The sequence below is a fragment of the Puccinia triticina genome, chromosome 11A (assembly GCF_026914185.1).
Source record: "Puccinia triticina chromosome 11A, complete sequence".
NCBI lineage: Eukaryota > Fungi > Basidiomycota > Pucciniomycetes > Pucciniales > Pucciniaceae > Puccinia > Puccinia triticina.
This window is the reverse complement of record NC_070568.1, coordinates 5,150,642-5,163,472: the sequence shown is the minus strand read 5'-3', so window position 1 is coordinate 5,163,472 and position 12,831 is coordinate 5,150,642. Positions and strand designations below refer to the sequence as shown.

The 12,831-nt window shown below is 45.6% G+C and overlaps 2 protein-coding genes across 2 annotated transcripts; both read left to right on the top strand.

The window, feature by feature from the left end:
* Positions 1-6,424: 6,424 nt before the first annotated feature.
* PtA15_11A497 (uncharacterized protein) lies at positions 6,425-7,743 on the top strand (the record flags this gene model as incomplete). The annotated part of the gene is made up of 5 exons (XM_053161411.1): positions 6,425-6,594; positions 6,688-6,764; positions 6,867-7,186; positions 7,264-7,548; positions 7,621-7,743. The coding sequence occupies 5 exons, from the start codon at positions 6,425-6,427 to the stop codon at positions 7,741-7,743; spliced, it is 975 nt and encodes a 324-aa protein (XP_053025361.1).
* A 2,993-nt stretch (positions 7,744-10,736) lies between these two features.
* PtA15_11A496 (uncharacterized protein) lies at positions 10,737-12,544 on the top strand (the record flags this gene model as incomplete). Its single annotated transcript, XM_053161410.1, has 8 exons — positions 10,737-10,835; positions 10,969-11,006; positions 11,114-11,323; positions 11,549-11,798; positions 11,864-12,002; positions 12,115-12,173; positions 12,263-12,370; positions 12,464-12,544. 8 exons carry the CDS (start codon positions 10,737-10,739, stop codon positions 12,542-12,544), a joined length of 984 nt encoding a protein of 327 aa, XP_053025360.1.
* Positions 12,545-12,831: the final 287 nt, after the last annotated feature.

Below are 12,831 nucleotides of genomic sequence, written 5' to 3'. Positions count from 1 at the left end.
ATCTACCTTCAGATCAACAAAGCGCGGAAGTAGCTACTATGTTGCCTGCGCCAAACCAAAACCAAATCCCAAGTCAACAAGTCGAAGACAAAGTGAGGTACACTCGCAAGCATTAACCAGCGATCCGAGAGACCACTTACGTCTTGATACATTCAGCTTGAATATCGACTTGTGCACAACGTTGATAATACCATCTCGGCCCACAGGCCTAGCGACGAGTAGGTCATCCACGTTCAAAACTCTTGAAAGGGCAACATAGAGTTGGCCATGGGCAAATACATCCGTCTGCAAATATACACCAACACGACATAAAGTTTGACCTTGGCTTTTGTTGACCGACATAGCAAATGCAGGCCTGATGGGGAATTGATAGCGGAAAAAGGATTGACCCGATTGAGGGCTTCCCTTATTGTGCAACTTTATCCGCGGAAGCGTAACCCCATCGCCCTGGTGTGAACCGGACATGAGGATTCCTGCGATGATATTAGTAGATATTTCCGTGATGAGAACTGTTGAACCGTTACACAACCCGCTGTTGATCCGGAGGTTTTGTGTAATAACAATTGGCATACCGATCTTGACCCGAATCTCATGTTCAGGCAAACCGGGCGGGGAAAGTTTGTTGAGAATCTCTTCCGGGAGACTGTTAAAGCCGTCGGGATCTGGTGAGTCGATGGACCGGAGAATTGATTCGTCTCCAGGCAAATCTCTCAATATCGTGTTGTTCAGTTCCTTGACATCGCGGTTGAGAGGGGCAATGATGCATCGTTCGTTGAAGTATTCGAGTCGAAATTCCAGGGGTGAGTCGGTAATACTCAACAGTGCGCCATATACGAAATCGATGAGAGCTTTTGTTCCAAGTTCTCCTTTTTCACAAAATATGGTCGGAATATACTTGAGTTTGACAATCGCGAAGTCGTCTCTTTGATGTTTTTCTTCCCCCAAATTCAGCAAAGCTTTGACGAACAGTTTATTTCGAGCTGCCGAACTACCTGAGAGGGCGGTTGCTAATCGCATATTCTCAGTAAGATGTAATTCTTCAACCCTCTTCCACACTTTTGAAGACTTGATTGTTGCTTTGTGAGATTTAGGGAATTCGTCAAACTTCACCACCGGCAAAATTTGGCGAAAATCACCCGCAAACACAACGGTTTTTCCTCCAAACATATGTGTAGACTTGCACAGACTCCGCAACGTCCTGTCAACCGCTTCAATGCAATTCTTGTGAATTGTAACGACTTCATCCCAAATGATGAACTTTGAGTTAAGCAACGCCCTCCCAAGGATTGTATCAGGTTGAAGATTGATTTCTGTGTCTTTGGTAACGTCAAGTGGTAATTTGAAGGCTGAATGTAGTCTGATGGGGAGATGTATGTTTGTATCCTGTGATGTGTACAAGCATAATGCTGTGATCCTTGACTTGAGGCTTGTGACAGGCTGGTGACTGGGTATGTTGAACGTGTGGGGGGTGTCCAGTGTCCAAAGAAGTGTAGGTTCCAATCCAGTGGGGTTCAGGTGATGCTTCCAGTGGTGACTAGGGGTAAAATTGGCCGTAGAATCCATTTCTTTAATGGTATCTTGAGGCGTATTACAAGTAAATATATGTATGAGAAAAAACTTTTGATTTTTCACTTTTCCGTCTACCACAACGTGGATTTCACAGAGCCGGTGATCCCGTTGTCTCCACAAACGCGCGGGCCAGGAAGCACCCCCGCCGTGTAGTCATCTTTATTTGCCGGCTGTTCAACCCAGGTAAGATATGTTAACTTGCCTGAAGTCAAGTGAAGTGAGGTGCCGGCGGGCGCGCTGTCAGTTTGCTGGCAATTTGACGGTGCACAGGTCAAATTGCCAATTGTTTGTCTTGCACGGCAATTTGCCAAGCAAAACCTTAATCCAGGCAACTGCTGTGTAGGGCGTATAAATTCCCTCCTTTGGAGGGTCGCTTCGCGACAGCGCTCGCGCGCCCAAGCTTAACTAAGCCAACACTCGTGGTGAGTGGGTCTGGGCAGCAGCCCAGTCTCACCAGAGAGGCTTATGCACTAGAACACAAAGCTCGCGTGAGCGTGGCGTGATATAGAGGCCATTTTAAAGACTTTTCCTTCTGGCTCCTGTACTACTCATCACCATTTCTTGTTGTTTTGTTTTTCTGACTGCTTATCATGTTTGTGATTTTTCTGTTTTTTTTTGTTGTTGTTGTTATTCCATTCCTTCATTTTTGAAAACGGATAACAAGAAATTCAAAATAAATCATTCCAGTTAATTAAGCGGTCACATTATAATTATGGTGTTCAAAGTTGGTTTGCATAATTTTATGCATGCATAAATCATAAAATCATAAAAATATTTTGGTGAGGAAATTTTTTATTACATAATCAGACAGTCATATCCCCTGCAAAAAAGATTTTATGATTTTATGATTTATGCATGCATAAAATTATGCAAACCAACTTTGAACACCATAAATGAAGAACATCATGTCATATCAATGACTAGCTATAATTAAGAAAAGAGGAACTAGAGCTTCTCGGTAGTTTCATCATCTTGATTGCTCTTAAGCATATTTATCCTTGTAGTGTGACTGCGCTTGGCCCTTGTCATATGGGGAACAAGAATTGAAGTTCAAAATCTTGAACTTCAAAAAAAAAATGCTAGAATTAGTAATTGTGATTTTGCATTAAAAAAAATATTGAAAAATCAAGAACATGCACATGTATGATGTACTGAAACCTAGAAATGATACGTTGAGTATTGAAGGTGGGGTGATGCAAACAATGGCACTCCCAGCCAAACCTTGGAAAACGCTCACACCAGAAAGGTGTTTTAGTATGCAAGTCCCTCCCTCTGGGAGGCGCTTCGCGACCAGCCAAATGCTGCACGGCCCGCAGGAGGCTGGGACCTTGTGTTAAGTTTGTCGCGCGCCTCCGCTATATCTGGATTACAGCCATTCCGAGAAAGCTTGGCTTCTTTGGAAGAAATTTCCACTGGAAATTCCCCCTGGATTTGCCAATGTATGTGCATCCAACATCAAGGTTGGACACATGATATCCAGACCTAGGGCTGGGCCCCGACCCAAGGCTAGTTGGGTATACCCGACTATCCGAACCGGTTGATCGGAGCGCGGATTTTTTTTTAGGGTTTTTACCCGAGCAGATATCTCGGGTAAATGACTTGGGAGGAGTCTTGGCATAGGTCGGGGACCGACTTTTCATTACAAGTTAAGTGAAAGAACAAAAATTTGATAAAATGAAAAAAGAGTAGGAGTGGCTGATTGTTATATGTTTGGGGAGTCGTTCAGGTCTTCAGTTTCATCAGAAGGAGTTGGGTCTAAAGTTCCGATTGAGCGATACCAGTCCTTGATCAGGCAGAGGAGGTGCTCAACCGATGTCAGACTGAGACTGCTGCGTTGAGGACCCAGTATTGATTTTGATCTGGAGAAAACTCTTTCCAAAGGAGAACTGGTGGCAGGGATGGCAAGGTAGCATCTTGCCATTGCCAAAAGTGACGGATATGTTTTTTGTTTGCTCCGCCAATATTCCAGAATGTTCGTGTTGCCTAACTCTTTTGGTGCGCGGAAGTAATTTTCGATTTCCGCGTTCAAGTCATTTGCTGGTTCCGAGCCAAAGATGTCGGTAAGAATGGATGATTTATTTTTGCTGGTTTGTGTTACACCACATCTGGCAGGACTGCGATCAAAACGAAGGGCCTCAATCCGGAAGTTGCCGAGGACCCTAGCTGGGTCGAAATCAGATGCAATCTCTTGTTGAATGAAATCTGAGTTGCTTTTGAGGTACACCATTTTGATGCGCGGATCAAGTATCATAGCACAGAGTGGTGCTGTTTTATCTAAGGCAAGTCGGAGATACTTCTTGAGTTTTTCGATCATCTGTTTAGCAGATTGCAAGAGCTGGCGAGTGCTGTAGTCTGATTGTACAGCCATGATCTGCTTCATCAAAGATATGTATATTGGAAGTGATATGTTGAGAGTCGGGTATTGTGAGGAGCAAAGGAATTCTGTGGCTTCGTTAAGTGGTTTCAAGAACTGAATCATTTGGGAGACTTTCTCCCACTCCACCGAGGTGAGAAAAAACTTGGCGGCCTCCGGTTGTTGAGTGAAAATGTTGCAAACTTCTTTGAGTTCAAGAGCACGGTCAAGCATGAGGTATGTCGAGTTCCAGCGTGTCTTAACGTCGAGGACAAGGGTTTTACCACTACTTTCTGTTTGTACTTTAGGAGTTTTCGGAGTTGTTTCGGTTTCAACATTGGATGAAATACGGCCTTTATTCTTGTACTTTGAATGGTCCACATGTCGAGTATCAACCAAGGCCATTAGCGCTTGAAATTGCTGACGGCGTTGAGGAGTAGCTCGGACAAATACTGTCAGACCATGAATACGTGAAATTATAGTCTTGAGATTGACATCGATTCCGTCAACAGTGTCAGGAGTAGCGCTTGGACCTCCTGTTTTGCAAGGATTATCCATCTGATCAAGAGTTACCTCAGCCTCAGACTCTTCAGGCTCTAATCCAAAGGCTTCGAGGCCATCTTTTGCAGCGAGATTGATGACATGAGCCATACATCCTAAGAGATGTTTGGATGCGTCAAAACCCCTGCCTAGTACACCAGGAAAAAACAATGATCACTGGTCTGCAAGTGACATAATAAAGTACAAAGGCCCCTTTGTACTTTGCTATGTCACTTGGCGACAAGTGATAATTGTTTTTTCCTGGTGGTAATTGCTCGACTCTTGAAGCAAGGGTAGAGTTGTTGCTTGCATTGTCTGCCGTAATGCTAACAATTTTATTGGTGATTTCATAATTATCAAGGACATCAATAAAGACTTTGGCGAAGTTGACTCCAGTATGGGAACCTAAATATACAGTGATTCAAAAAGTGCAGAAGTATTAACTTGTGATTCAACATATCAATTTTTGAATTCCTGTGTTGAATTGTGATGTTGGACTTACCCTGGACCTCGGGCATGGCAACAACAACATCAATCAATTCCCATTTGGATGTGATTGCATGAGCCGTGATTCCAAGGAACGCAATCGCATTGGGTGAAGTCCACGCGTCAAGGGTGAAGCCAATATGTTTGATATTTTCGAAAACATTGCACAGATGGTAGGTGTGAGACTTGTGCAAACAGTGCACCTCCATTGCCATTGTCTTCCGGGAAAAAAGCATGTTACCAGCCCTCACCGATGGATTCAACAGAACCATTAGATTGCGGAATGATTGGCGCTTGACAAATGAATATGGCAAGTCGGCATCCGCGATGAGATAAGCAAGTGCTTTCTTTAACAAGTTTGAAGTGAGAGTGTTGTCGGAATTCTAACAGAGTTTTGAATGTATTTTAATATATTAACTGGGCCATAATGTTATATTTTATTCTTGGTGCTCACTTGGTCAACTTTTTGTTTTTTAATCATTGCTCCAATGTCTTGCAAACCGGCTTCGGCTTTGCTGGGGTCAAGTATCTGATGCTTGCGGAATAAATGCTCACTCATTGACTTTGTGCTGGAGCTTTTGTCCTGGGCTAGCAAAGTGTTGCAAGACCGGCCGTTTTTCTTCAGAATTGCTGTACATCAGACCTTTTTGTTGTTTGGTTCTTCGACAAAATACTTCCACACCCATGATTTGCGAGTTGGTTGGGAAGATTGACGGTCTTCAGGAGGAGACTGACTTGACTGAGGGTTATCTTCTGGAGCAGAACGTTTCTTTGATATCGTATAGCCGGTATCTTCGCGGGGAAAATCCAAGTGGGCCACCTGAGTTGGACGGCCTAGCCCAAAATCACCAAGAAGTAGTTTCTACGCAGTATGACAGTTGGTCCCCGCGGGAAGTACCCGATATCCGGCGGATAGGGCCCGGGAGTAGGTAATTAGATACCCGACCTTGGGTATACCCGCAGGGCACCAGCGCGGGATGGCCTCCAGGCCTCGGGTATCACCCGGGGCCCAGCCCTATCCAGACCTGCGAGCGCAGTTGCTTGCAGGATCCCACCAATCAAGCCGTTCGGTAGTGGAAAAAAAACACGCCGGCTGCTGGGACCAGCACCATCCAACCTCGCAAACAGGATCAGTATGCCATCCAGGGTAAAATCAGCCAAATCGCTTGATTCTGAACTCAGAATTAGGAAAAAATGAAAGGAAGGAGATGATTGAGGGTATCTGGCTGCTGCATATGCACCCTGCATATAAGAATGAGGTGGGCATGAATATACATATCTCCAACCTTGCCAGCAATTATTGGCAAATCCGAGACAAAGTTTGGGTGGAAATTCCTTCCAACAAAGCCAAACTTTTTCGGAATGGCTGTAGTTTGGCACCCGCGGTGGAGATGCTCTCAAGTCAGTTATTCCCCGAAATCGTCGGTTTAACCCGACGAATGCGAATGTTCTCACCAGCTGCAGGTAAATCCAGCAATGTGCAGCAATGCCGATCCGTCTAGAGACATATCGCCATCCGACGACATGGCTCCATTTTCTCTCGCAACCGCAAGATACGGCAAGGAAAAGGTCCGAGTCTTCCGAGTTGTCAAAAAGGGTACTTGGCATGAGGTTGTGGAATACACTGTCAGCGTGTTACTGGAAGGGTCAGTGGCATCATTGGGAAATCTTATACATATGTAGGCTCTTCTATTATTGTCGCCCAGCCCTAACTGATGAGTCATTTTGATCTTGCTCAGCCAGATCGCTTCGTCTTACACCAAGGCGGACAATTCGGTTGTAGTTGCTACTGATAGCATGAAGAACACTATCAACGGTCAGTGGTAGAACTTGGCAATACAAATCGAATCGAGCATCATGCCTAAAGATGAAAATCTGACTGAGTGCGTTCGGTTTGACAAATGACCTCCGGTTCAAGTCTTCGCGAAGAACTCACCCCACGTGCTTACACCCGAGCTGTTCTCGTTGCATCTCGGCTTGCATTTCGTTTCTGAATACGAGCATATCGAAAAAGCCATCGTGACTGTCATCTCACATCGATGGTCCCGTATCCCCCTTGATCAAAAACCGCATCCTCACGCCTTTACCCGTGACGGTAATGACGTTGAGCGGATCGAGGCGACCGTCACGAAAGGCCACACTAGCGGTTCAACTTCCATTGAGTTAATCACTGGGCTCCAGGATCTTTTGGTCTTGAAGACCACTGGAAGCGCATTCGAGAACTTTATCAGAGATAAGGTAACACCTTTCGTTTTGCCTCAATACCCGCTCATTCCACCATATTTATACTCAGATTAAGATTTTGTTTCAATTAGTGGACCACGCTCCCTGAGGTTTCAGATCGAATCCTGTCGACCTCTGTTGATTGTCGATGCGCTATCAAGATAGATCTTCCCTCCGACAAATCACTTGCCATTTCCTCCCTGGCAAATCTAGGGATCGACTTCAAGGCAATTGCCAAATCAGTCAGGGAAATCACTCTTGAAACGTTTGCCACCGACGAAAGCGCTAGTGTCCAAGCTACACTTTACAAAATGTGCGAACTCATCCTGACTGCCCACGCTGAGATTGTCAGAGTATCTTACAGCCTTCCCAACAAGGTAAATACGCCCCTTCCTCATGTACATAGACTACGCAAATCGTTAACAAATCCTTACCGTCTGCACCTACAGCATTACATCCCAATTGATCTGAGTTGGCATGAAAACATCCAAAACACGTCTGGCGAAGATGCAGATGTCTTCTTACCTCTCGACGCCCCCTCAGGTTTAATTACCGCCACGGTTTCTAAGTAATCTTTCACCTGCTTGTACGGACTTGACTTTTCTTCAAATCAAGCCAATCTACTTGTAACACTTTCTTTTGCGGCAACTGAATCATGCTTCAAATCTAAATTATAAAAGCCTGAGTGCCTCTCTAGTGTAAATCCTGTACTCCACGCTGTTCATTAGCGGAGAGCCTCAGCAGATTTGCCTATTGAAAGCTGCCTGCAGTAATACTCATTTTTGAATCCAAAAGGTTTCTAGTGTTGACTTTGGGAGGCCAAGAAGCTTGGTCAACGGTACATCTGACATGAGTTGATAAGCTTCCGCTTGCTATGGCTTACCGTGCGGCTCACATTGTGGGGCTCTGGTTTGAATATTCTCCCAGTGATGACTTTCAGCTTAAGATTTTATGAACAGACAAGCCTGGTACTCTCCTCATTCGTAGCGCAGGACTGGCTTCTCCTTCCTGGAGGATTGTGACGGCCCTCGCGACACGAAATGTAACTCGGATGGACTGAAAAGCCACCTGTTTACAAGAAAAGGATGATAAAACGTGCTCGATTCAGCACTCGACTCCGCTTTGCGGCTTAGTGCCCCTTTCTGATAAAACGAATATGATGATTAAGCTCACGCAGCTACCGAGGTAACACTCAACACGCACAGCTCCGGGGATGCCCATATGGCCTACACCGGCATTTTGAATTTCACCGCTGATGGATTCTGGAGCCGCTTACGAATGGGATGGCGCGGATGTTCAGATTAAAGAGTGTGAGGGCATACACCACGGGCGCATTATTTTCAAAATTCGTCGATCGTCAAACCCCCCACAAGAACGTTTAACGTCAGCCCGCCCCAGATCCGGCAATAGGCGGTCCCATTCGGGCAAGACAGCCAACCACCATCTTCCGACGGCTCAAGGACAGCCCTCCTACAAAAGACCGCAAAGCCCCGAGGGGCAAGTTGCGGTCGATGAGCCGGCTCCTTCATCACCTCGCGATTGCGAGATAGCGTTGCTCCACCGTCCAACCTGACAACATCTCTAGTTGCACTGGTAAAGCTACCGCCCAATCACGGCGATGGCTCCACGCCACGGGCATCATAAGGTCCTGGCAGCACTCCCCGCATACCACAAGCAGGAGCTCAACTGAATGCTGTGTATAATGATATTCATGTTTCAAGATATTCAGACACCAAGTTAAACTCAATACATCTCAATTTCCAGCTTGCTCATTCTGTTCGGGAGCCGCCTTGGACTCCCCTCCATCATGGTCAACGATTCCGCTCGCCCGCAGCCAGGGAGCCAGGTCATCCTCTAGCATTTGAATTGGATCTTGGATGTCTTCTTCTCCCCGCGGGACATCCATCCATTCACACATTTCCTTTTCACCTGTACAGCACAGCGTTCATGCAATTAGCAGACCTTTGCCCCTCATAGATTACAACCAAAATTTAGCCCTCTTTGGTGCCCAATGAGAGGTCGATGGTAATAGCTGAGCTGCAAAAACTACCAGCTGTGAATTCTCAATTTGCCGGGGACCACTGCTTTTTCAATTGTCGCAAGTTTATATTTGACCAGTTTAGCAAAATTCTTCTTGCCTCCACCCAGGTGGGTTGTGTTGTTGTACATAATTCATTGTGTTTCAAATTACATAAGGTGTGTTTTTAAAAGAAAATATTGATGGTGGATGCAGCCGTTATGTACTATTTAGCCTATCTTGGATCCTGGAAGGTGAACCAACATGTCAAATGGCTTTGGAGCTCGCAAAGGTGATATGTGCTCTGATCAAGAATGTTCTCAATCTCAGGATACATAACTGTCCTGCCTTGGTTTCTGCATAATACATACCCCAAAGAGGGGAGTGATTGTCCCGCAGCAAACACACAATAAGCCAAATTAACTTGTGGGCAAAGCACTCACCAGTAGCTTTGAATTTGTTGCCTCACTTCGAAAATTTTAACCACTCGGCCGTCTGACTGGGTCCTTCCCTTTGAGTTTCTCATCTCGATTGCATTGGAAAACTGCTATGTACATCTTCTTGATTCAACTACGCCATCTTCAGCTTTTCCATCGCTCATCACTAGCATTAGACAAGATGACAATGAACAGCCAGTCCGAACATGATGACTGATGCTCCCTCCACCGCTATCAACAAACCTGGCCAGCGGGCCTTATTAGACGAGCAACTGGAGGACTTCCCGTCAACTTTGAATAAATCTGGAATTCCAGATTTCGCAGGGGAATCTGGAATCTGGAACTCTGGATCCCTTCGGGGAGCTTCGGGGACCGAGATTTCCCTGCGAAATCTGAAATCTGGCGGCTCAGATCTGGATTTCCAGATCGACGGGAAGTCCTCCACTACATGATATCTAGGCAAGGGGGATGTTGTTCTCAGCTGGATGTATTTTGAATAGCATCTGGCCACCTTCAAAGCTCAAATTGATGGTGAAGATGGCTATCTGGTGGAAGAATGTGCAGTTGCTGCTAAGGCAACTTCCAGCCCCGGCATCAATCAAATCTACCTTCAAGCTGCACCTTTCTCCTCTCTTATAGCACAGGTTTCTTTTCATTCTTTTTCTCCTTCAAATGTGTTTGAGTTGTTGCTGTATTGTGTTTGTCAGGGGATGTATTTCATTTTACCTCCAATGTGGGTGGGCGCGTTAAAAGCAAATGACAACGTCAATTTCTCCCGTCTAGTGACGTGCCTGGGAATAGACGGTCAGGATTCATGAGGGGAGGAGAGACTGGGGCCGTCGTTAGGCCTGGCACGGGGCCCGTACCTTGGTGTTGTTGCGGGTCTCGTCCTGTGACGGCGGGATTTATCCGCCCTCGGACGTTCGTTTGCGCCTGGGGTGTAGGATCTTCATCTTGTGATGCTCTCGATGCGAACGATGCCCTTCTAAGCAATGTATCTGAAAGTGCAGCCTTTCTCTATTCGCTGTTTTCAGATGAAAAACTGCTTGATGATGTTTGGTCTCAGTTTTCATTTGAAAACATCGATAGAAAGGCTGCACTTTCAGCTGTAATGCATACTTGGAAAGGCATCGTTCGCATCGAGAACTTCACAAGAGGGAAATCTTATACCCTCACACTCTTTAATTTGGACATCCAAGCCATCTCATTTGTAAGTGATTCCAACATCCCCAGGCTCCAGCAGAAAAAATTAAAATGCCGGTCCCTCTCCGTCCCTTGGTGACCACAAGCTTCGCTTAGCTGACGGGGATATATTACAATTTTGTCTTGGTATTTCAAATAAGCTGTTCGGCCTTTTTCATCATAGTAAGCATCTCCCTAGGTGAAGCCCAGATTCCCCAACGCTTTCTGGAAGCATCAAATATAAAGTAGGGTCAAAGGTTGAATGTATACTTGACGAGAATTTATTTTTGAACAATTCTCCGCCAGCAACTCGAGTTCAAAAAAACTCGACCCATTCGCGATTTCCAACATGAAGCTTAGTGATTCTTTGCTCACCGTTCTTTCTCTACTGGTTGCATACTTTTTCGACCCAGTAGCAGGAGGCGCCTACGACTCAAAACTCAATTCAGTTGATAACCACATGGGACAGTTGGATTACAAAATTTCTGAGCTGCAATCGGTAGCACAAACAAATGGGTAAGACGTTTCTTGTGTTTTGATTGGTTGTAATCTCTCTCCATGGCTGTCGCTTCGGGCGCTTCGGGGAAGCCGTTGCCGAGTTGACCCTGGGTAGATTCCAAACCATACCGGCATTTTACTAGTGTTAAGTTTCCGAGATGGTAATGATTGTGCCGATTATTGAGAGGCGACAATGGACGACCATCGAATTCCTCGATACTGACGTAGTGTGCTCTTCCACAGTCACCTTGATGTTCTCCAGCTTTGTGGAAGCGCCAAGGATTCGCTTCGGAAAGCGCAATCCGCCTGGAAAAACATAGCCTCTTCTTACGGCGACAAACCTTGGTTGGCCTCCGATTCCACTTATAAGGAAAGCGTTGAAGAGCATTGGTACACATGTGGCTCCAAACTCGAGATTGTTTACGGACACCCTAATGTACTTCCCGAGAATGGTGGCCATCCGTCATATTCCGAACCGGTTGAAGCTTGCAAGGTATGTGGCCCCTTGACGAAGTTCCTGACAATCACCGACTGAAATTCACAATCACTGGCCGCCAGGAAACATATGATACCTGTCAATCTAGCTTCAAACATATCTGGAATTGGGAGGCTCCCAAACCAGTCGCTAGCGGAGCTTATTACAAGCGGCAAAACAAGGCGCGAAGGGATTTAGAATCAACTGATTTGAGCCAATGTCGTAAGTTTTCCAGAGTCTACACCAACCTTGTAGGCCTCAATGTGCAAATTTCGCCTCGGTTCTTGAATTTTCATGTCTATTCACGTTTTTCATGATCATTTGGACCGTGCAGCGTCAGGAGAAACCGCCTGTCCAATTAGTCCTCATTCCACAGGCCTTGAATGCATAGACGTCAGTACATTTCTCACAAACAAAATCTCGAAAAATTATAGTAACTTCCGCAATCGCTTTATCCTCTACTCCTAATTGATATACTTCAGGTCCAATCGGAATTAACCAGCTGCGGCGGCTGTGTGACTAAACATGAAGGAGAAAATTGTATGGAAATCCCTGGAGCTGTGGGTGTTGGGTGTCACCTCGGTAGATGCGTAAGCTTCTAAAACAACATGATTTTCTTAAGGGAAACAGTGCACTAAACCACAAAGAAAAGTCCAAAGCTGAATCAAGCGTGTTATAAACAGGTGGTTTTTTCAGTCCATCCCAGTTACTTCTTGGGTCGTGAGGGCCGTCCAATTCTTCGAAGGAGGAGAGTATCAAGCTAGTCTGCTCATAGATTTCCTTCCCGCTGTTTCGTCAATCAAGACCAAATCTTCATACCATCTCTTCTAAATTTTGGGTCATGCTTTACGCACTACCAAAAATTACCATGTGCACTACTTTTTGGCAGTGCTCAAGAAATCTTGGAGTGGACAGTGCTCCAAAATTAATGGAGTACACACTACCATTGCTCTCGATGACCGGGACAGACTGGCCATTGAGAGCATACAATCTTCTCGATGGCCGGTCTGTACCGGCCATCGAGACTATTGAGTCCCCTCGATGACCGGTA